At 45.5% G+C, this 25,029-nt stretch overlaps 1 protein-coding gene across 3 annotated transcripts; it reads right to left on the bottom strand.

Annotated features, from left to right (window-relative positions):
- Positions 1 to 8,659: 8,659 nt before the first annotated feature.
- On the bottom strand, positions 8,660 to 24,909 carry npm1b (nucleophosmin 1b). 3 transcript variants are annotated; one of them, XR_013134006.1, is made up of 12 exons: positions 24,789 to 24,909; positions 24,239 to 24,321; positions 23,865 to 23,984; positions 22,247 to 22,340; positions 21,993 to 22,084; positions 20,675 to 20,763; positions 20,511 to 20,565; positions 18,944 to 19,027; positions 13,970 to 14,077; positions 12,762 to 12,881; positions 12,071 to 12,145; positions 8,660 to 10,169 (listed from the first exon to the last, which is right to left on the bottom strand). XR_013134006.1 is itself a non-coding variant. In XM_077021797.1 (11 exons), the coding sequence occupies exons 1-11, from the start codon at positions 24,838 to 24,840 to the stop codon at positions 10,125 to 10,127; spliced, it is 897 nt and encodes a 298-aa protein (XP_076877912.1). In that variant the 5' UTR covers positions 24,841 to 24,909; the 3' UTR covers positions 8,660 to 10,124. The 3 variants fall into 3 exon arrangements, 2 of the variants coding, with proteins under 2 accessions (XP_076877912.1, XP_076877913.1); XM_077021797.1 differs by lacking the exon at positions 12,762 to 12,881; XM_077021798.1 differs by lacking the exons at positions 8,660 to 10,169; positions 12,071 to 12,145 and having other exon boundaries at positions 12,152 to 12,881.
- Between the last annotated feature and the right edge of the window lie 120 nt (positions 24,910 to 25,029).

The following is a 25,029-nucleotide window of genomic DNA, read 5'->3' as shown; positions in this document are numbered from 1 at the left end:
AATACATACATTTTCTTTTCTTTATATATATATATATATATATATATTAGAAAAACTGTATGAAATAAAGATGTTTTCGCAGTTCAAAAAACTTCGGAATGTATTTCTTGTTTATCAGGGCACAGATGAGATGTCAGATGAGACCGAGGCGCGGGCCTGTTTCTGGCCCTCGTGCGTTTGTGGATTCCGCGTGCGCTCCCAGACACTATTGACATGCAAGTGGTTGTCGAACTCGATTCTTCAATATTGTTCTATAAGTTATCAGGCATTGAAATGCGAGGGAGGTGTGAATGCGTTTACAAGCGTTCTGAACGTGCCCCCCACCAGCCGTAAGCATTGTGCTCCTCGCATTTTCACTCATTACCGTGTAAACGACAGTCCTTTTTAGCTTCAACAATAGAAAACACGAGAAAAGACAAACAGTTTACAGCTATACACCTTTATTTTATAAACCTTGCTTGTGTCAACTGAGGCATAGTATGGGTTATCCAAACAATGTACTGTCGGCGCTAATTAAATTTTATTATAAAATTGCCGTTAAATTTTATTGCATTTCTCAAAATGTTCCAAAAAAAATTGGTTTGAACAAATTGCCCTTTACTTTATTTACACTTATATTTTTGGCGTGCATACTACTAAATGTCCTGCAGTGTAAGGTTGGTGTATTTGCAAAATAATTGTTAGTCTAACTCAAGTCCGATGAGTTGTTTGGAATACGGCACTGAGAGCGGACAGATACTGGACATTAAACATTCATTAAATCCACAATGCGCTGTGCAGTCACAGAACGAGTTTTGTTGAGCAAGTATAAATCTGAGAATATGATACGAACCGACACAGATACCTTTGATGTGGGTATCACCTGGTGCGTGAGACGAGGTCACAATTAACCTCCGACAACAGCCGAAACAAAAGCGGTAAAGCGGTGAGCAGCACACACACGTCCGACACCGGTGAAATGAGACCGAGACTGCTCTGGGCACCCGGACCATACATCTCCATTTAATCTACAGTTAGTGCAACGGGGCAGTTATCAGATTCACTGGGCATTGATGTGGGTAAAGGGAAAAAGAAAAAGGAAAGTTTTTATTTATAATATTAGCATTTAGAGTATTGATTGTTACATTTGGGGCAATTTAGAACAAGAAATAATTATATGAAAACGCTGATGTAAACCTGTTAACTGATTAGCCTCGAGTAATTTACACATGTTGTAAGACATAAGTTGGGGTGTGTGCTCTGAATTGGCTGAATTAATTACCATAAATAGTAGCATTTGGAAGACAACGCATTGGGAAGTTATTAAAAGTGCTATATTCCAAATATGTTTGTCCACAGTGCTTGGCCGTTTTAATTCGATTGGCGCATTAATGATTCAGATCGGCCAAATAATTAGCAACAGGTGGAATGAATTAATAAGTTACTCGTGTTTGCACAAGTGTACACGAGTAAGTGAACAAATACAAAAATACAAATACAAAAATACAACTAAATGGAAACACAGGCAAGAGGAGTAAAAGATTTGAAACGTTTTAGTTTCAGTGTCCTCTGTTTCTCAGTGAATCGGTGTAGTGATCATGAGGAATGCTGAGTCCGGCGTTCACGAAGTTGAATGAAAAAAGAAAAAGGGCAAAAAAAAATCTTTGTGGGGCGGTCACAGAGTTGTTCAAAGGCTTATAAGACCTTTCTCAACCTGACAAAAGAGCTTCACAGTTCTATAAGTAAAGCCCCGTATACTACGTTAGTGTCAGAGCTGCCACCGCCACACACACACACACACACACACACACACACACACACACACACACACACACACACACACGTAGATTCCCACCTATTCCCGCTTTCATCTCTGACACAAATATATCGGTTGAGAGATTAGGCTGGCTTGGGGTGGCATCTGAATCTTATTGAACCAGAAGGTGTGTCGGGGCGAAGGCCAGAGAAGAGAGTCTCCATGTAGAGCTCTTTCAGGCAGGACCACAGATCTCTAGATCCACTGGGGCCGCATCTGAGACTCCTCACACACCGTGGAGCAGCAGCGCTGCCCGGGCTGGAGCCCAGACCCAACCGAGCGAGAAGGTCGATAGGGCTGCAGCCGGGCGGGTCGACCCGGGGTCGCGGCCCCTCCGGAGCGCTACAGAAGGTGCGCGAGAGGGAGGGGGGGCGCCGACATCTGCCCGTGTCGCCTTTACGGGCTCGTGCGCAGCCCTAATTTGTCCCCCGCCACAAGTCGACAGCATGGAACCGTTTAGCGCAACGCCGCGACGTTCGGTGCAGATGATGTTGGTTAGGTGTGCGTGTGGGAACGGGAGTGTGTGTGGGATTTAAGTGTGTGTGAAGGAGTAAGTGGGTGTGGGTGGGTCTGAAGTGTTTGCGTGGGAGTAGGCGAGGGTGAGTGTGTGTGTGTGTGTGTGTGTGTGTGTGTGTAGTGTCGGGGTGGCAAACGTGATCTCCAACGTGGTAGCCTGTGATCTTTGTGTGCCAGCATATATGTGTGTGTGTGTTCATGCTGAGGGCAAGGGGTTGTGGCTCTGTGCTGAGGCTGCTTTGGCAGCTGACTTTGATAATTGCCCTGTCAGTCCAGCGCAAATACCGGTGTCCGTGCAGAGCGCATTCACGGGGCCAACGAGTGAGCAGCACAGCGTGCCGCTAATGACGGCGTTTCCTCTCGCGCGCTCCGAACGCTGTCCAACGTCATAAACACCCGCTACGGCTCCCTCGCCGCGCGCGCGCCGCTAACATGTGTTTTTATTTTCGGGACCGCATCAATTTGCACGCCTCGCCGAACCCCTCGCTCCTTAATTATTCCGCAGTCGTTCGGGGAGAGCGTTTCGCTATGGAGGTTAATAGATTTTAAAGAGCCTGGCTGTCGGAGCCTGTCACAGCGGAGGAAAAGCTCGGACCGGAGGGTGGGTAATTGGTTCGGGAACGGGCGGTGTTTCCCCCCAGGTTGTCTGGCGTGGTCAGCCCGGCCTGACAGAGCAGCGCTGGGGAGACGGGGCAGGGGCAACTAATCACACACGCTCACCCGGCCTGCTGCTGAAAGATGAGGTTCATGTTGTAATGACGCAAAATTCAGTAGTGGGCGTGGCCAGAGTGGGTTAACAGGAGTGATGTAAGACTCGCGCGGACGTCTTATGAAATACTGCTGTAATTAATTGACCCTCATCCCCTAAAATGATTTAATTGCTGCAATTACCTAATTGTGCTCCTTAAGATGGACGTGGGAAAACATTTTAAACATCAGAGGCGATAAAGGCATCTCTTACATTTAACAACAAACAACATTGCCCCGAACTTCACCTTGTTTACCGCACCTCTGAATAACACTATGAAAAGTAAAACCAAGCATTAAAAAAGGGTCAGTTGAGCAAAACTCAATCTCAAATAACAGTACACACAACACTGCCTGAACATCAGAAACCATCACAGTTCGGCTCAAGTCGCATAACTAGTTTAACACACACGCTTTGTTCCTGTAGAAACAACCCTGGTCAAGATTAAATGGATTCTGATTGCCCAGCTGAATTTGATATGTTCACCTCTCACTCTCTCAGTCCTATTCTCTCTCTTTTTCACAAACACACACATGCTCACCGGTAAGCAGCCTTGCTTGCAAGTGGAGTCTAGCTGTGGTGTTAAATGTGTCCCTTTAGCTAGTTCCAACTTGTTGGAAAACTCTGGCCCAATGGGCTAATCCACCCCCCACCCCCCCACCCCTACACCTAATGGGTCGGTCCAATCCATTCCACTGTCTAACACCTTCTTAGACCGTGCGCTTCCTTTGTTCTGACAATACACAAACTGCCATTCACATGGCCACTCTGTAATCAGTGAAATACTAGCCTCTGGGCTTGAGAGAGAGACAGAGAGAGAGAGAGATATTCAGCCATGACCAATTCATCGTAACTACCTGTCTGGTTTCTAGCTGCAGATGTTATTTGAAAGAGAAACACAAGAAGTGCCCATACCAGCTGTAAAATTCAAATATCAAAGGGATGCTGGCACAGTCACTTGAGCAACTTACTCAAATGTTGCATAGCTCAAATAAGAACCAGTTCTCTTTCCATAACGACACAAATTCAGCCATTCAGGTCAGGTTTAGCGCTGGTGTTTTACTCAAGTGTACCATCTGATTTATTTCTTAACTCAGATGTAATGCATACACACCAGACTAGCACCAGTATTATAAATCTTTGTATCCTGATAGGTTGACAAATATACTACTTTGCTCATTTGTATTTGCACCTGTCCTAACTTTCCTGCAGCAACTGACATCCGTTATTCGTCTACCAAGACCAGTTCTAGCAGTGATCCTCTGGCCTAAACATGTTCAGTCCCTTCATCAAATCATGGTCAAAGTCAGATCAAAGTCTGCATTCAAGGTCACTGTGCCCCAGATATATTGCAAGGTTCACAAACACAGTATAGAAATAGGAGTTTATTCTATGCATCCTTTTACATTGGCACGTGTATCTGAACCAACAAAAGGGTCCAACCACCAGTGTGCTAACCCAGTACTGCCCGATTTACATTTTGGTAAATAATTTGATATATATATTGTTGCAGCACTGGACACTTAACAGCACAAACACACATCTGTTGTCTGAATCGGGCTGGCTAAGTCCAGACGATAGACAGAGGACATCGCATTGGCACAAAAAAACTAAATCACGCGCCTTGTCACAGACCATTTAGCCGTAAATGGGTTCAATTCATCTTGATAAGAAGCTCCAGAACACACTTATGAGCACAGAAAAAAGAAATCCTGCCCCATGCCCAATCATTCTGGCTGGGCTACAGGTGCCCCACGCAACCCTGGCCAGAGAACGTTTTTGAAGTGTCCTACATCTGTATACCACAATGCTAGCAGTCTCCTTACAAATCCCTCTTCTGTCCATTCTGGAGATGTTTAGAAGTGACAAATTGCCCTTTTTAGCTTCTCTGTTCATAAGAGGTACATTAACTAAATGTCTGTGTATGAAACATGACCACAAAGCAGAGGCCACAATGCAGGGGGAGCTTCAGTGGGTGTGTGTGTGTGTGTGTGTATGCACACGTGGGGGGGGGGGGGGCTTTGGGGTCAAAAGAGATCTAGAGGAGGTAAATGAGAGCTCTTTTCCATCATTCTTTTACCCCTGATACTGCACATTCTAGAGATCAATCTCACGCCTCTCCTGTGTTCATGGAGACTGTTACTAACCCAGTCAGGTTATTTGCATGATAATGTAGCCACCATGCCCTTCAACAGCTGCTAAAGTGACAATGTCGGCAAGTTGTAATTACAGCTTCATAAAAGAGCCATGATCCAAACACACAAAAGAGAAAAGACAGCGAGGAAAACTCAAAACCGATTTTACCATTTCACTCCATTGTCTTACATGGCTATTACATCAGGATTCACACAGCTTAATGGGAGGACCATGAAGAAATTCACACTTAATCCAAGATAAACTGTGAAAAACTCAGAACCTCACCACTGAATCCCTATTGCTCATGTACTTTAGTCCAGTAGGCCAAATTCGTGTCCAGGAGCATTTTCTATACACCCAGGACCTCTCAAACTCTGAAAGTCTGTGCTGGATGTTGATGAGCTGAGCCCAGGGTTTTGTGGGTCATGGAATGCAATGTGCATCTTTGCCATAGCCAGCCGTGGAGGTAATGTGCTGGCGTGTTGGTACATGTCGGGGGAAGCGCACCCTCTCTCATATTAATAAAGCAAGGACGAAGCACACCAGCACTCTGAATCGAGCTGGTTCTGCAGTGTTGGAGAGGACCCCGCAGACCACAACCTGCAATCAGCGCACTACACTGACGTTTACCTCTTGATGACAAGGAACCTTTCAAAAATATATCTTTAAAAATACTATATTTTTTTTTACTTAAGCCCTGCCGCGTGAATTTGACTGAGATCTTAAACCGTGCGATTGAGAGTACTGTGCGCCTGACTCGCAGATTAGAACAGGTTAGAATGTCAGAGAGCTGAGCTGTGAAAATAAAAGAAGCCCCTGACAATGACAATGATGGCTTCCTCTTCCACTAATATAAACATACCAGCGTGATCACTGCCTTCCCCCTCAGGCTGCAGTATTGTTCCACTTCCATTTTGAAAGCTCCCCACAAATGCTTGAAATCTTTCCTTGCCTTTTTCTTTTTATTGCCCTGTATCTAGGCAGTGTGTTAACGTGTCAGTTTTGATGTACGTTGACTGCTAACAGCTAAACACACACACGGCACGCAGAGTTTGAAGAGAGAGGTCGTGCTCAGACACACGCAACCACACACGCCGAGGTTGTCTGCTTTTACAGATTCACACATACACGTGCAAAAACATGCACTTACCACCTCTACCAAGACAAACTCATCAGCCGTATAGATGGATTATTGGGGGCTGAAGTATACGCATTTTGTTCCATGGTCCAAGAAGTGCAAAACCACAATTCAGTGAGGTTGCTTTTGCACAATTCCCCTCCCTTGAGATGATAGCTGGAACATTTGCAAAGTATTTCATTCATGCATCTTCACTCACGAGAGCACGTCTCACTCAGATGCTGGTTAAACCGTCAGACCCTAACAATAAGTCCAACTGAGACTGAAACCGAACCCACTGCTAGCTTGTGACGGGACGCGGCAGGGCGGGATGCACAAAGACATGAACGATCTGCTTCAGTACTTTTGGGGCTGGCTGCCCAGACTGTGAAGAAAAACCCGAAAGCATATACCCTACATATGCCTCATATACTGTACGGCCTACTCCAGAAGCAACAAATGAGACCTTCTGGGCCCATCGGACAACGTTCTCGTAATGTTGTGCAGCTGTTGAGCACGCACTAGCTTTCCCACAGTCCTTTGCCACGCCCGTGCTGGTGTGAACTCTCTCAGGTAGCGTGGGGCTCTGGAGGAGCGGATTGCATAATCAATTCCCCGCCAGCCGAAAGTTAAAGCAGGCCAGACGCGATGAGACTGATGGACTAATTACGCTGAACGTATTGCACAGGAAGCGGCGCAGAGGCCACGTCGGGTCAAGCTCTGAATCAAAAGATTTGAAATCCTCCCAAATCATGTTATCAATTCTTCATTTCTTAATTTCCTTAACTAAGAGACCCCTAAAAATGCAGCGGCTTCTGAAGAATTCAGATCAATTTCCTTTGTACTCCACCTAGATATAACCAGGTAGTTTAAAATGCACATTTTACATTTGATGTTGAATATTGAGTAATATTTTAGCAGTAATGACCATGATACTAATGTGCTATAGATGAAAGTAGCGATCCTGTCACTGTGTCCTGTTGTTTCTTAAGAGGTGAAGGACTGCAGTAAAGGTCTACGGTAATGAACAGCATCAATAATGCAATCACATGAATTTTCCCAGAGAAGCTCCTGCTCCTATGTATTGTGCCTCAGATGTAGCCAATCACCAACACTTCAAAGAGTTTCATTTAGGAACAGCTGGTAATAACACTGGCCATGGAACGTTTGAGATATCAGGGATCTCATATCACCATGACCTGTCTGTAGCCCAGGACTTCCTCTAATACCTCCTTCAGACTGGCAGCGCTGTAGGTTATTGATCGATGGCCATTCATCCTAATTTCTTGACTCCTCAGTGCAGCACCCCTCCCCAAACCCCCTCCCACCCCATATGTGTGACATCAGGTCGGTCATTGATGCGTTTCATCTGGGGTCTGGAACTCTCTCGCAAGGTTTTTGGTGTGCACATCACAGCTTTTTCACAGCCATTCGATAATCTAGTGTGGCGAGGTTGATCTTGTTGACAATGTTACTTATTTAACATTTACAAATGATCAGTCACCTCATGTAGTGAAAAACAGGAGCCTCTGTTTTGGTCTATAGCGGTAATGCCTTGGACAGTCATGAATGCATGTGCATGCATGCACACGCGCGCGCACACACCATCTGCTGAGCTTACTTCATGCACTGAGATTCAGGAAATGGTTGTGTTAAACAGCACATTAGGCATGTTGGAGAGAAGCAGAAGGTATATCCAGGTAAAGGGGTACTTAATTATCCTTTCGTTACAGCAGGGGACATAAATCAAATCCAACCCCCATTACAAGCTATTACCGCCACCATGTGGTGATCGCAAGGTTAGGTATCGCATATCAACTTGGCAATTGAAGAGCCCTAATTCAAGACCTATTTGACAGCCTCAAAAATGTTCGTTCAGCAAAATTATGTATTAAAGGTGTCAAAGTGACTATTTGCTCTTACCGGGGATTCATTACCTCATTAGGAGAAGAAGAGGCGCAGCAGAACAGGAGCCGCTCTCTTCGCCTTTGTTTATCGATCTCTGCAGGCACATGAGGAATTACGCAATAAAAATCACACGGGCCATCCCATAACTCAGGCCGCACTCCAGCGCGCCACGCAAGGCCCCTGCTTGCCTTCATTTGAGTAATGAATTGTATGTTTAGGCATGTGCTCGTAAAAAGGAGTCGCAGCGCATTAAGGAAGTAATCTTCATCGCGATGGGGATCCGTCATCTTCATCCTGAAAGGAGGTTTGTGTTTGGGCGTGAGGCGTGCGGCGCGAGCCAGGTGCCAGCGTGCAGGAGCCCAGTGGGCTGTGCAGGCCGGTCCTGCTCGGTACAGCGGTGCTTTGTGCAGCTGCCCACACTGAGAAGACACCACGGAGGTTGGGGCAGAATCGTTTTATTCCGTTCATTCCTGGGCTGTTGTAGGCATGGGCACGTTACACTGCAAAACAGCATTTGCATACAACTCATTCAACAAACTTGAAATGTGATATATATGGGCCGCGGGACACGGCTAACGTAGCAGTAGATTCTGAGATCGGATACAATGCATGTCATTTAAAAACGCTATAGAATTCAGTTTGCCCTTGATGGGCCAATAATGACCATTTAGACATTTCAGAGGTTAGCGTTCTGACATTACTACACATTGATTAGCCACCTCTTAGGGCAATGCAACAGGGCTTAACAAGTAAGATTTACATGTACATAACTGTTTGACATCATGAAGAACTAAAAATTAGCTATTTACGCTACTACACAGGTTTCTAATTAGAAGCACTAATCATTATTTAATAGCTAGACTTAGTTGCTGAACCAGGGTATTTTACCAGAAATTGTCATTATTCAGACAAACAACCATCGCACTCTATACTGTAAGAGCAACCTTTCCCCTCTCAGTTAACTGTTAAAACACACAGAAATAAACAAACAAACAAACAAACAAAACACAGGTCCAGTCTAGGTGACTCCAACATGTGTTTGTAAAAGTTTTAGCTACAAGACAACTAGCAAAAAATGTGAAACAAAAATGTAATACCGCTATGAACTCACTTCACCAACGTGAGGCCAAGAACTATTTTTTAAATTGTCCGTTTCTGACAATGAGACAGCTGCTAGCCTGTTGCATGATCACTTTATATGACTACAGTGGCTGGGCAGAGAGGGGTCGCTCACCAACGGGTCGAGCTTACAGCATGTAAAGGACTAGCAATGGAGCCACAGCCAGACAGGATCCTTAGACCTACAAGGCAAACTGTGAGCCAGACGGAATCCTCAGTCAGACGGAACACTCCGAGCCAGACGGAATACTCAGAACCAGACGGAATCTTCAGCAATATTTCAGCTGCCATGTTTGCACATTAAAATGAATAGTACTATTTACAGAAAACGACCATCATTTAAAAAACATTTACCAAAACAAGCTGGCCCAGAAGTACAGTGCAAAAAGCAAACCCGCTCAGAGACACATGATCAGGAATCTTTCTGCTTAAATACTTAAAAACTTAATTTGCTGCTCACTGAAAAGAAAAAAAAAAGATACATTTCCAGTATAACATTTCTACTCAGAAATTACTCAAGTTATTTCTCTTTTCCCTAGATACCTTACAGCTGTCTTACCATAAATAAAACACTGGCGGGATCATGAGCTGTAGATCTGGCTAAATGATGGTCAAGATCTGTCACTATTCGATGTCTTTCTGCTCAGTCTCTTTACATTTATAGTGGAGTTGACAGATTCCATTTGTGTGGAAGAGGCCAGTATTCACAGGTGAAGGCAGTCACTGGATACCCCTCGTCTTCTGGGACATGGAGGGCCGTGAGGGGGGGGCTGCAAATGCTGCCGTTACTTTTTCAGTGTTTGTACAAAGTTCCAAAGGTCTTTGATCACCTGCGAGGAAAGAAATGCAGGGAGAAAGGGAAAGAGACGGACAGAGGAGGGAAAAGGAGAGAGAGCAGACAGAGGAGGGGGGGCAGGAATGGAGAAAGAGGGGAGAGAGGGATGACTTAGTGAAACTGGGGAAAAAGGGTCCCTCTCATGTTGCGACTCATTAAGAGTCTTAATAATTAGAGCGGAGTGACTCAGTTCTATCGAAAACCAGCCCCATTAGTGAACGCCCGGAGGATAATGGGGACGGAGAGAGAGAACAGAGGGAGGGCAGTGGAGAGGTGAACATACCAGAACGTATGACTAGTGCCTCTCTGACACAGACACGTCTCATATCTCTGCCTCGACCAAAGTACTTCCAGAGCTGGTTCTACACAAATGCACACACGCGGGCTCCACCCGGTTCCCATCAGAGAGTACACCTGCTTTGCTCAGAGGCTTGAAGGCGAAGGCACCGCCGCGCTAATGGCCGCTCTGTTCCTCCGAGGCCGCACTGCATCAGAGAGCTTATTACAGACTTAGCTGACATAGGTTCCGCCCGCCCCCCCCCCGAATCACCATGTGCGTACTCTCGCACGCAGATGCAGACACACGCAAAAGCGGCCCAGAGCGCATCGGGGTGGGCGTGCGCACACACGTGGTGAAGGGCAGGCGTCCCCGGCTCGCTCGTGAAAGCGCGAACCGCGACCCAAACGTAGAGACGCCTGTAAAAAGGGGAGGTTGCGCTTTTCAAACCTAAACACTCACTTTTGTGAGATGTACGACTTTTGACTTCTGGCCAGTGTCAAAATGTCGATAAAAATTGCAAAGTGACCACTCCTATGAGGCTCGTCTAAAGGCCACCAATGACAGGACATCACAGGACGATGCTTAGCACGCGGGACAACTGCAGACGCCGGCCGGTGCACGTTGGTGACGTATGCTGAGCAAAGTCATTTCCGTACGAGAATCTTTTTTGCGGCACGGACTGACTTTAAAAACACGGCATCGCACAGTCAGATTTTACTTGCCTCATCTCATACAGACTGACATGTAACGACCTTGTAAGACCACTGAAATCACAGTGTAAACCTGGCTTCAGTCATTCGTTTCAAAGTGAAGAAACGTGAGGCCTCCATGTAAATCAGCAGAATTTCATCAATCATGAACAAGACAAATTCATGTTCTGGGGGAGAACGAGTTTTGACTGTAGGCCCAGCTGCCCACATGGCAGGACACTGCTGTCGGCACCGCAGAGGGAAAGTTCATCCAAATTCTAATTATCTCTGATCCAGCAGCAAGCCTGAAAGGCCTTGAACCAGCTGAAGTGCCTGGTACCAACAGCATACCTCCATGAAGCTCCTTCAGCAGAGTGCAGAAGAGACACTTTACACAAAACAGTGAGAGAGAGAGAGAGAGAGTGAGGGAGAGGGAGAGAGAGGCCACTAAATCATTAGTAGAGATGTTAGCCTTGGCAGCTGCCTCCCCCCTCTGTCCTGTGCCGTGAGAGGGGCAGCCCCGGGCATATTTCATCCCCTGCTTCACAGGCAGCAAGCGTCTCTGGAGACACGGAGAGATGAGAAGAAGGAACAGAGGGAGGAGCAGCCCCGTCAGACACACGTTTAGCATGCGGCCCCGCTGACTGCACAAAGTCAGGACGCTAATGCACTTGTTGCACTCTCGCGTCACTGTCTACTTCTCTTTGACCGGTGGAGTGAGCTCAGCCATGTCTGGGAGACACATCTCTTTATGACAATGGGCTCGAACCCTAAACCCTAACCCTGGGACAAGTCTTATTAAGACAATGGATGCTAACCCTAAACCTGGGACACGTATCTTTTTAAGACAATGGCGGACCGTTTGAAAACTCCAGGCATCTCGAATCAAGCTCACGGAACACGGGAGTAGCAAACGGCAGTACTTACTTGCTTATCCGAGATCTTGAAAGCACTTTTGGCGTAGTTCTCAAACTTCTGTTCCGTCTTAGGAAATGGTTTCCCCTTTTCAGAAAAACAGATTTTTTTTTTTTTTTTAGAAGCGGTTTAATTTTCAGCACCACCGTCTGGCCACTGAGCTTTCAGAACTGCTGAATATCAGCCAAATGGTCGTGCTGATGCTGAACAGGGTTGAGTCGAACGTGCTGGACTGCCCAAGTGTAGCTCGTATTGTTTCTGTATTTTAGACCCAGTTCAGTTGCCCTTATCTACGACCGCTGACGCAAGCAACTTAAAACACCAAGTTCTATATACACTTACGTCCACATGATCTAATGCTGGAATCCTAACATTTCAAATGAAACATCTTTACTGTTTATTATTGTTTTGAGGTTCATAAAGGCAGAGAGAAACACCTCTGATGTTCTCCAGAGCAGTCGAGTTCAAACGGGTGCGGTATTTCACACTACACAACAGCTAGTTCCCACCTCACAAGTGGATCGGTTGAGAAGTGTTCTAGCCATGCTGATATTTGTGAACAGCAAGGTTTTTTTCCACACCAAACCTGCATCACTCCGGTGACGTGTTGCTCAGTAACAGCTAGTATACCCTCAACCCTTATTTGTTTTGTATATACAAAATGGAACATGAATACAGTGACTTTTATAGGATTGCATTTCACCTGCAGCATGTTTGGTCAGAAACCTTTTAGGTCGTCTGCTGTGATGGGAGAATAGGCCACCAGAGAAGCATCTCTGCATGTGTTTGATACCAACGCATGACGAACCTTTTCTCTGCCCAACTGCACAACGAACCACATACAAATTAACATTTGCAGATAACACAATGACACTATTAAATATCACAAATCAATATCGCAAAGGTTAATATCAAAGATCTTGATAACATTTTACTTTTTTTGTTCCTTTTATCTTTGCTCATTTTTCACTTTGTAAACTAACTTTCAATCTAACTTGGTAGCACAACACAAACGGCTTTATTGGTCTAAACATAGGCACTCAAACTATTTATCTGCTGTGGACAAAAAGCAGAAGGAACCTCCCATATTAAAACACTGAAATATGGTTTGGGCTTCTCTTCCATTGCTTGTGTAAACGGGTTGGAGCACTTCAGTGACACTGAACATAAGACAATATTCTGCCACAAGACTCCCTCTCATGTCCTGCTTAAGTCGGGACTTGGACAGGACTAAAGAATCAGCTGTCCTGTAGAGAATGGATGTGATGGTGATGATGGTGATCCTGATTACAAGGAGCTTCATGCGTATTCGTCGTCGGCCCCTTTGATCATCTCTGGAGCCCGTGTGGCCGGGGGGGTCGATACCCAGTGTGAGTGTGTGGTGTGAGATTAGTGGAGGTCAGCGCTGGTGAGCATGTGTTGGGGTGACGTGTGTGAATCGTGCTGGTTAATCTAGTGGGCCTGAAAGAGTGACATGATGTGAACTGCACGGGGGTGAGGCCAGCAAGCCCAGGCTAACGGGGTTTTAGTAACTGCTGAACCATCACACCCATGAAGGCTCCGGTGAGTCCCCTGTTCGGACCCTACCAGGGATCCTGTATATACGGAACCGCAAAACTGTCTCAGAACATAACCGAAGTTCAGAGATGCTTGACTAAGATTTTAATTTAAATTCTGTTTCTCAAGGTTTTAAATTCTGTTTTGACTGTTTACGTGGCTTTATATAATCAGACAACCAAAGTAGTGCTATTTATGCAAATCGAGATGCAGTAGAGAAAAAAACATCAGTTATTGCTTCAAAGGAAACAGTTGTCGTCACTTCGCCTTAATAATATGAATGTAGGCAGAAGTGAGACGGTAGTGAGACGGTAGTGAGACGGTAGTGGCGTGTGAATGGGTGTATGCGCACACCTCTTTAGCTGCCGTTGCTAGTCTGTTCTTGACCTCCGATATGCTGGGCTTGCTGGGAGGTTTCCCAGAAGGCCCTGCTCCGGTCTTGTCTTTGCCTTTTATCTGAGCCTGCGAAGAAAGGAAGAGTTCAGCTAAAACTGGACGCATGCTTTTCATGGCCAATTCTGTACCGATTTGTGATGCGTAACCCAGAGCATTAATTACATTCATCTGTTTCCATTTCTAACTTCGACAGCCACAATTTACAAACGTCACAGGGTTTGAGAATAAACGCTGAAAAGGTTATAAGAGGGAAAGCGGCGTAAAAGAAAAGGGGCACTGCTGATCAATAAATAAACCTACAGCGGAGACTGTGTGCAGTTGGCAAGAACTAGTCACTGAAAGCAATGTAAGCTTTACCAGTACTGCGGGCTATTTGGTTCTATTAACTAATGGCCCAGTGAGGGCCACTGAAGGAACTGGACATGGATTAAAGAAACAACGGGCAGAATTCTCCACTAATGACATGACATCGCCCTTCTGACAAACATGGCGGGGTACAAATTATCCTTTTATTGCTTCCAAGCAGGAGAGGACAAGCCCAAACTGTTCAGCAGCGGAGAGGGGAAGAGAGAGGAGAGAGGGGAGGGGAATAGAGGGGAGAAGAAGAGAGAGGGGGAAGAGAGGGGAGGAGAAAAGAGGGGAGAAGGAGAGAGGGGAAGGGAGGAGAAGAGAGGTCAGGGGGAAGAGGGGAGAGAGGGGAGGGGAATAGAGGGGAGAAGAAGAGAGAGGGGGAGGAGAGGGGAGGAGAAAAGAGGGGAGAAGGAGAGAGGGGAAGGGAGGAGAAGAGAGGTCAGGGGGAAGAGAGGGGAGGGGAGGAGAGGGGAAGACACTGCCAAGAGGAGGAAGAAAGGGCTTGTTTTTCGGTGTGATCATCCTCGTTTCCTAACACACCATAGTGTGAAACATGGCAACACTCGAAGGATCTCAAGCACAATGAGACAAACAGATGAGCAGCAGTGCAGAGAGGTGATAATCTTACAGCTTCATCTTCAGTAGCGCTATTACAGTATCGGGTTCTCATCAAAGACCTTCGTAATGATCTCGGATAATAGCCATTAGGGTGCCGTTTGTGGCTAAACAAATTCCTCAGTGTTCTAGGAAACGTACGAGACCAAGTGTTAAATGTCATTTTAACATCTGCTGTGAGACTGAAGGAACACAAACAGTTAGCATAGAAGTGTTAGAGAAAAATCCCAGGAGTCACTCTGTTCATCCTTCCATTCAGCTCTTTATGTACAAGCTCTCTTATACGTCCATGCCCCTCTAACACACACACACACACACACACACACACACACACACACACACACACACACACACACACACACACACACACACACAATTACACAAGCAATTGCCTGTCTACACATGCTGCACAGGCTGGAATCTACTCTGATTGTAGGGTTTCATTGATGGACAGAGGCCCTTTTTTTTCTTGACAGCGAGATCAGGGGATTAAAGTGCAGAAAGAGCTTCGAGAATCGATTAGGACAAATGAACTCAGAAGCCCTAATAACTTTCTTTTCTCAAACAGCACATTAGACCCCGCCTCTGGGGCATTAATTATTACCGAGGAGGCCGAACCGAAACGGGCAGGGGAGAGACGAACCTTCAGAGCCTCGCGAGGGGCCCAAGACGAAGGAACGGGAAGCAGCAGAGAAGAAGAAAGAAAACATCTTGGAAGTCCATCCCTCTTGTTGCCTCTTCTCAGAAATAAGCCGTCCTCTCGGTCCTCCGTGAAGATTAACGCTTGTGTCACACATCAAAAGGCATCAAATGAAAGGACAAAGGCGTGTGCATGAACGTGTGCTCCCAGAGCCCTGGCTGAGGGCCACGGGGGCCCGGTGTGGCATAGTCATTATGAAGACCCCCCCCCCCCCCCCTTGGAGAGGACAGCTGTGGAGCTGAGACAGCTGATAGGCAGAGAGTGCAGCCAGCTTTTTAATCTGCGCCAGACGCTGATTACAGATGCCACGGGACAACACTTAATCACTAGCACGCCAGCATTTGATGTAATCGTCCATCCTCGGTGCGCCCGCACGCTCGCACGCCTGCGCGCGAGGCCAAGACACGTCAGTATGTCCTCTTTGACACCGCCGAATGCCAATTCGTGTAGGTTTTTGGAAGTCGTAACTGAAAGCAGAAGTCTGGAGCTAAAGCGATGTTTGTTTCCAACCAGGAATCAGCAACAGTGACGGGAATCGTTATGATCATCGTCACCCTGATTTATGGTTCAGTGCCTGCGCATATTCCACTTCACCACACACACACGTGCTGACGGGAGGCAATTTGTCTCGTTCATTTTGGGGAGAGAGAAAAAATAAAACATCTTTACTTCAGCCTACCTTAACTGATCAAAATATGTTTTCATTTTACTGCTTAGTTTTATGTGCAAATCAAGCAAACCTGGTTGGCTTGGGATTAATGATGGAGCCCTAATAAGGGAAAAAAGGTTGTGGAACTGTAGCAAAACCAGGTCAGTATTTACCATCAGACAGCACGCTAACCTTACACGCATGGGTGGGGATCCTTTGTCATTTGAAGGTCTCCTTTGCCGCAGCGATGCCCGACCACAATTTGAAAGCGTGTAGCAATCAGCAGACGCTGGTCCTTCTCCAGCGGAGATGCGCTGCCCACCTGTTCTGAGACGGAGGCGTCATTCGTCCTCTGTTCCGCCATCACCATCTCTGGGGCCTTTCAGAGCCCAGGTGCCCTCTCGGCCTGGTCCACGTGCGGAGCGGGCCCTGAGAATTGTGCCCTGGCGGTCTGAGGCTTGCAGATCAGCTGCGCCGGGCTGGACTAGTGAGCTTACACGTTATGTCTGGCACCCGCAGTGCTCGGAGTGGCCGGTTGGATGGGCGTGACTCGCGGAGGCCTGTGTGACTCTCCAGCAGCGGGCCGAACGGCGGCAGCGCTCAGTGGTCTGGTAGGCCATGCGGCAGAAGGTGTTGAGTGTTAAAAGGTCGTCCAGCACGCTATAATCACAGAGCAGCGGGTTTCCGCTCTCCTCAGGGTCTGCAGCAACATCAAACACAAAACCCTAATGAGGACTAATGGCAGAGAGCTGACCCACCGGAAATAAGGGGGTGGCTGTGTGTGTGTGTGTGTGTGTGTGTGTGTGTGTGTGTGTGTGTGTGTGTGTGTGTGTGTGCGCGCATGTGCTGCAGAGGTTCAGATGTGGATGAAGGTTCTAATCTAGGCCATCTTAGACACAAACACACAGAATTACATTACAGAGGTTGTCTGACACTTGCATGCAACTGCACGCAACCCAGACCAAAGCCGCCCCAGGGTGCCCCAGGTAATTAGCACTCACGACAAGCATCTCCGACGCTAATGCGGCACTAGCCAGGCCTTTTAATGTCAGGTCAAGTGAACTGCCACCGGGTTAGTTAAAGGAGGGGGGTGTTCATCCACACATATAGCTGCGTTAAAGGTGATCTGAGAGGCACTAGGACAGGTCAAGCCTGTCCTGAAGGGCTGATTTTCAGCGGTCACGACTGTTTTTCTATGAGGAACAAGTAGACCCTTGTGTGTGTTTGACACTCCTCCATCATTTCCAGCTTGTTAATGACATTAACTGCCCATTTCAGGTAATTGCCGACCAGGTTCACTTAACAGCTTTGGCTTGTTTAACACACAGCCTGATGGACACCTTTCCACGTTAAACCGCTCCCTCCGACAGGTGTCCTCCAACACTCTCTGGTGCGCCTTAAAGCAGGACAGAATCTGGCCTTTATTATCCAGAGTCTCCCACCCATTCTTCTGTTGTTGTGTCTACAGACAAGCATCACTGTCCATTTCTTGTAACATAATATCAACAAACACCAGGTTGTCCACAAACATAAGCGTGTGTTGTGGACTGGGAAGAGGAGAGGCTTGTGATGATGAAGTCTGGCCATTTCTCTCTCTCTCTCTCTCTCTCTCTCATCCACAGTCAGACTCTCTGCCAGAGCTCTGGGGCTTTCAGACAAGTTTGTTTTTAAAAGTGGACCGCAAACGACCCTTTAAATTGCACGTTTTGGGATTGGCGCCATCGGCTGCTCTTTCGAGCACTTTTGCGATTTCGCCGCCTGGGAAAGCAACGTGGTACGACCTCTGCCTTTTCCACACGGTCAAAGAACACTCTTTGTTTTCTGTCTAGCGTACCTATTTAATAAACGTTTTGTGGAGGTTATTTTAAAACCCACTATCACACAGACAGGCATAATAGCGTTCTGGATTTGGGACCACAATGTTCTGAACGGACCATCATGTTGGTTGCTAATCAGAGCTGGAACTCTAAACACTGACGTGCATTATTACATTTAAAGGGACAATTACTAGTCTGATTTGCCCTTTACCTTTGGCACCATTACATTAACCTCTGAGAGACAACGGGAAGAGGATTATCAGGTGGTCACGTGCGGTTCATCTTAACCCAGAGCAAAATTTCGGTTAGCATCACTTACCGCAGCGCCTCAAAAATTCTTCTGGTTTGATCTGTGGACAGGTGATATTTATAACCAAAACTACCACATTCACCAAACACTGAGGAATCAATCAGGACTCTAGAACTTCTAGAAAAAATCCCACAATCAAACAGGACAGACACAACGCCATGAAGACAGTGACTCAACGCTTGCAACTAATCCATGAGTTACTGATTCGTGTAAACGTTCTCACCTCATGCACCTCCACCACCCCCATCTCACGCTTCTTTACACTAAGGGGGACGTAAACTTCCAGCACTGAGCAGAAACTGCCCTAAAAACCAGCAGACCTTCAAAGTACCTTCATCCCTCTCTACAGTTCCACGTTCACTCCTCAAACGAGAACCAGTTAGCTGAAGCTGAATGTTTTCTCGTCCCTCAGCACCAAGCGTAGAAGAGGCTGGTGTCGGATAAGCAGCAGAACCTTCGTTCTAACTGCGGTTCGCTTTAGGGAACCTGCCTGGTTTGGAGGTTTCCCGGCCTTGTCGTCTTTTTTCCCCGGCGAGCCGTTCTGTTTCTCCGCACTCTTCTTCGGTTCCGGGGCCTGAGGAGAAGCAAAGGGGCCATCAGTGAAAACGCACAGCGTGTGTCAGAAACAAAGCGGCCCCTCGGGTGTCAAGTCATGTCTGCGACGGGGAATCGGCACTTGTGACAGAGGCCCTGGGTTCCTGTGGTTCTGACTGGCTCGTGCTTTATCTGTGTAATGTGAATATGTTCTTCTCAGGGAGGCTGTCGGTGAAGAGTGATAAAAGTGCTCAGTAATTTGTGGAGTGTGCAGCCTGTCGAGTCATGGCCTGCAGGGCCAGCGAAACAACGTCACTCCTCAAACCCTCAGGGTGGCGAAGAGAAAGAAAAAGGTGTTTTAGGTTGTATGGAGCAGAGTTGGGAATTTGCAAAGAGCAAGAGCTGAGGCAGTATTAGAGCAAAAAAAAAAGAGAGAGAGAGAGAGAGAGAGAGAGAGAGAGAGAGAGAGAGAGAGAGAGAGAGAGAGAGAGAGAGAAAGGGGAGGGGGGGGTTAAATGAATGTGCGACTGCAGTGTTCGCCTGTCATCTGCCTTTAGGGCAGGAATCAGCACTCAAAGCAGGTATGCACCTCCGAGCCTTTGATCTCCTGACACACACATACACACAGAAAAAACATATCAGACATTACAGAACATATACCGCATACATGCTTATTGAAAACATAAGGCACAACCCTACCACACACACACACACACACACACACACACAAACACAAACACACCCTCCCAGACATGACAAACACATTGTCTAAGCAGAAATGCCAGGTGCTGAGGCAGGGCTGACAAGACAGGAGAAGGAATGGACAGAACGAGAGAGAGCGAGAGAGAGAGAGAGAAAGAAAGAAAAAGAGAGGGAAGGATCGGAGGTGAGAAAGGAAAGAGTGTTGAGTGGTCCCATGTCTGGTCGAGTCACGCGCCCGCACGCAGCACGTATGCGTCCGCTCTGTGAGCCTGGTTGGCCACTAGACGTTTACCCAGATTACACAAGACTCATTATTATGTTCCAGACCACATACGGCTCAGGCACCTGACAGGTACAGGAACCACATCAGAAGTATGGCACTCCACTGCAAACACACCTCTGATGACTGCTTGAGCAGTTTACATAATCTTACAAGCGCCTCTGCTATTTGTAGACTAATTTAACACACATAATGATGTATCCCGTGTTGACATGCATTCTGCTGTTATGCAATGACAGTGTGCAGATTGTTTCAAAGTAGGGGTTTACTATTGGAACAGTCTTGAGTTTGGGTGCATTTAAAAGCAGTAGGAATGAGTCTGTCTCTCTCTCTCTGTCTGTCTGTCTCACTCCAAACGTCTTTACACTGCTTCACCCTATTACTCTGGGTACTGCCTCGCGCTCCCTCAGTCTAACCCTGGCAGACAGTGACACCTGCTGGCCAGTAAAGGTACTTCTCAGTTGTTTCATAAAGGCAAGAGTTCTAAGCAGTGTTTGTGCAGGGGAAAAGTTGATTGTTTTTCTAGAGCAGAAAAACTTACTTTCTTTAGTGATTTGATAGTGCTCTTTGAACCTGGTCTTTCATCTTCATCATCCCTGAATATGTACAAAAGTTTAGATTTTAGTTTGCATCAATATACATTTCACTGAGCTTTTAATACAGCTGATATGCAGGTGAAATTGTTTTAAAAAAGTAGAATCTCACTCATCATCATCGTCATCTTCATCATCATCATCTTCACTGTCATCATCCTCTTCTTCATCGTCCGAGTCCGAGTCCAATTTAAGCTTTTTCTACAGAACAGAACCTACTGAATGTACTGAATCCTTGAGGTGTGGGTGTTTGCATAGATTTATTACATGGATTCACTCTGCCCTTCACACACATGGCAGGTGGACACATGTTGTCAACCGCCGGCTACTTCACTGCTCATCTAACGTCTCCAGCGCCACTGCCTAGAATTCATCTCTCTCCTACACTTCATCCCCGACTATCTTCAAAGTACCGTTCGGATTTGGAATCGCAAGTTAAAGTAATATTAAAGTTTGTATTGAAATGTGTACTAAAGTGTGTACACTAATATGGAGTGTTAGATCTCTTGATGGAAGCCTGTGATTTTCTGGACTGATCACACTTGTGATTATTCAAAATTAAAAAGATACACAATATTGCCAAAAGTATTCGCTCACCCATCCAAATGATCGGAATCAAGTGTTCCAATCACTTCCATGACCACAGGTGTATAAAATTAAGCACCTAGGCATGCAGACTGTTTTTATAAACATTTGTGAAAGAACGGGTCACTCTCAGGAGCTCAGTGAATTCCACCGTGGAACTGTGATTATATGCCATCTGTGCAACGAATCCAGTCATGAAATTTCCTCGCTCCTAAATATTCCAGTCAACTGTCAGTTGTATTATAAGAAAATGGAACAACAGCAACTCAGCCACGACGTGGTAGGCTACGTACACTGACGCACAGTGCGAAGAGGTCGCCAACTTTCTGCAGAGTCAATCACTACAGACATCCAAACTTCATGTGGCCTTCAGATTAGCTCAAGAACAGTGCGCAGAGAGCTTCATGGAATGGGTTTCCATGGTCGAGCAGCTGCATCCAAGCCATACCTCACCAAGTGCAATGCAAAGCGTCGGATGCAAAGGAACGGATGCCCCTTCCTCTTCTAATATGACTGTGCACCAGTGTACAAAGCAAGGTCCATAAAGACATGGATGGCAGAGTCTGGTGTGGATGAATCTGACTGGCCTGCACAGAGTCCTGACCTCAACCAGACTCACAAATACAAATATAAAAGAACAAATATGTTCTAAAGTCAATCATGTCATGCAAACCAATGTTCAGCCCTTTAACAAATACAAGTTCTTACAAGCATCCATCTCAGCTTGGGTCCTACCACGAATGTACCAAGACACCTGGACAAATCTACAGCAGGTTCAGTGTCTAAACAACAGGTCTGGTTACCGCGCCGCCCACATTTCAAGGAGGATATTGGGATTAATTTACCTGAGGGACTTTCCCAGAGGTCATGATGGATGGTCTTTTCACCGGTGATGTGTTATTCTCCTCTTCCTCTTCCTCATCAGATTCCTTCATGCCTAAACACACCAGAGGGAGATTGCACAAAAGCCACTTAACATTTTTTAAAATGTGGTTTGGTATTTGTTATCATGTAAGCTGGGAAATTAATACTCAATAAAATGCCTTAATCACTTTAACTGATTTATACTAATTGAAAACTAGAGGAGACAGTAACTTACTAACGAAATGTTGACCACTGATGTAGACTGGACCAGCCCCTGACTGTAGACGGAATGACACCGGAGGAGTGACTTCAAATCCGCCTAAACTCAGCTAGCAAACATAAACAGAATCAGGACTCACAATCTAATCAAGACTGTGACCATCCACTAATGTCCAGACATGCCAAGAGTTTCATGAGCAGTGACCTGTTCCTTCACCACTATTAATCAAATGTGAGATTACTCTGCTCTCAGACATTTTATGCAGACTGACTTAGAATGACAGTTGTTTTGATGGATGTCCAAGGGAATTATCATCTAAAATAATCTTATCGGTATGGATTTTACAACAACAGACAATTTTTGTTTAATCTAGAGGAGATTGCGGGCAATATCAGAGTGACAGTAACACTGGAGCAATGCTGCAGAAGTTACCAACTGCAACACATTTTCAAATCTGTCATAATTAGTCTTTAATTTTACAAATCTGATTAGTTCACTTCTAGAAATGATGGGATAGGGTACATTCTCAACATTGCATTCCAGTAATTCCCAGATAGGCCTGGATTTAAACAAACACTTTCTCAGAACAGTGTTGTGCAATTCTGGAATCTCGAAACACAGCCAAAGATTCTGAATGAACATTCCACAGTGTCATGTAACAACACTTGCATCCATAGCAACTGAATGTAAACAGGTGATGGCATGCAGGGATGTTCTGGTTAATGTTTATATGGCAGCTGTGTAACTGCAATAATTACATCATGGCAAGCCACACAATGCAATTATCCGGAATCATCTCATCATTTCTGTTTCAACACAAGGAACTGTTTCATGAGTCAGGGTTGGATAGAGTTTGTAATTAAGTCTTATTAAATACAGATGTTACAGTTGTATTTTTCTTTTAACGTATATCCGAGATATTTTTATTGTGTCATCACTTTAGACGTTCATCAAACATACACAAAAAGAAAACAGTACAATTCTATACCACAAACGCTCATGAAATCATATTTTCCATAAGTGTTGCTACGAGAGAGCAAAGCAAGCAATGATGTCATGGAGACTCTGTCCTCACTGTCCTGAAACAAACACTGAAACAATCTGTCAATCACCATTCAACCATGTCAGCACAATTTTTCTTGAAGCAAATTCCAGCAGTACAAAATGCACAAGCAGAAATGGCTAACATAAATAACCTGCTTTCTAAGATCATCGACTATAACAGTGTAAAACTGTCGTGATAAAGTAACAGAGCTTGCATTTATCTATAAAAAGCAATGAAATTATGATGCATTACAAAGGAACCTTGCTGTCATCCATAAAAATGTAATGCCTTAATGTAACATACTTTGGATTATATTGCTGTGATGCTGGCTCTTTGCTCCCAATATACATCTCCATATCTTGCAATTTTGTACAGCTATTCTTAAGCATTTAAAGTCCTATTACCCACAGAAAGAACGTAAAGCCTCGTTACATTCAAAACAAGGCGGAAAGAAAGATGCTGAAAACTACACAGAGACGGAGCTTAATAAACAATAACAGCAAATCATTAAAGATTAACACTATCTAGATTCATGAATGAAAATGTATGCAAGTAGACCAATATGTCTCAATAGCCTGGATCACTTACAGAAGGCAGAATAGATGGCTTCAACACAGCAAGAGGGATTTTGGTCGTCTTGCCATTGTACGTCACCCCCTCTATCTCCACTGTGTGGAACTTGTCCTCCGCATCTGCCCCCAGACACACCTGAGAATACATGCAAGCATGAAATAAGGACAACTGCATAATATATAATAAATAAGGATAATATCACACATTAGACACCTTCAGAATTCTACATGAAAAGAAAAAAATCACATATTTTTTAAGTCTTTTGAGAGTACTAACTAGCTAATACACACAGGACCTGATACTGCTTAAGTAGTAGCATTTGTTGCATGAATGTATGAACTTATACATGCAGGTTGAAGTTTAATTCTGGTTAAATGTCTTCAGAATACCGCTTTGAGTGACAGCTGGTGGTCAGCTTCATCGTCGTCTACCTCGACTTTGTGTTCCTTCTTGTCCGACTTCAGCACACAACCTGGGGGAAGAGCAGGGAGATAAACACCCATCACAACACACACCAGAGCTCACTGCTCCTTACAGCTCCCTTTCTAAAAACACAGCAGGCTAAGCTAGCTACATTTACATGGCTAGCTAACCTGCTAATATATCGTAGCCTTGCAAAAATATAGTTACTGGTAATTAGCTACTTAGCTACCAAACACGTAAATAAAGTTACTTAGAATGCATACTCATTGTAACCATTCAAAAGCCAAACTATAGCTGAGTATCTAGACAAAGTGTTGCTAGGCAGCTAACAGGACAGCTAGCTAAAAACAAAGGCATTTGACTAGCTACATAAGCTAGCTTGCTTAAATAGCCAGCTAGAACCACACTAACTCACTGCGCCGACCACCCTTTTTAATTAACTGTGGGGTCATATTGTGGTTGGAAAAGTGTTCGAAAAACTTATATGATTGTGCAACATCTCATTGATTAGCTCACCAAATAAAAACATCTGAGGTCTGCTTAGGTCTGGTATGTTATCCTCTGCCATTGTTGCACTACAAACGAAAACTCGGAAGTTGTAAGTTATGATTGACGGGTCCGCGAACGAATTAGCGGGCAGAACAGGATCCGCCGATGAACCATCGTCCAATAGAATTGCAGGTCTGCTGGTAACAGAGCTGCAGGTTTCGTTCGAAGGACGAGCTATACCATGCTCATCCAGTAGATGGCGTAAGAA

Source organism: Brachyhypopomus gauderio, chromosome 11 (genome assembly GCF_052324685.1).
Source record: "Brachyhypopomus gauderio isolate BG-103 chromosome 11, BGAUD_0.2, whole genome shotgun sequence".
NCBI lineage: Eukaryota > Metazoa > Chordata > Actinopteri > Gymnotiformes > Hypopomidae > Brachyhypopomus > Brachyhypopomus gauderio.
The sequence above is the reverse complement of the archived record's forward strand: the minus strand, read 5'-3'. Positions and strand labels throughout refer to the sequence as shown.

Coding starts and splice junctions, on each gene's coding strand:
- npm1b (XM_077021797.1), bottom strand. CDS start 24,840: ATGGCAGAGGATAACATACCAGACCTAAGCAGACCTCAGATGTTTTTA. Junction 23,985..24,238: donor ACCAGCTGTCACTCAAAGCG/GTATTCTGAAGA, acceptor ATGTATTCTCAG/GTGTGTCTGGGGGCAGATGC. Junction 10,170..12,070: donor TCAAGATCTCGGATAAGCAA/GTAAGTACTGCC, acceptor CTTTCCTCGCAG/GTGATCAAAGACCTTTGGAA.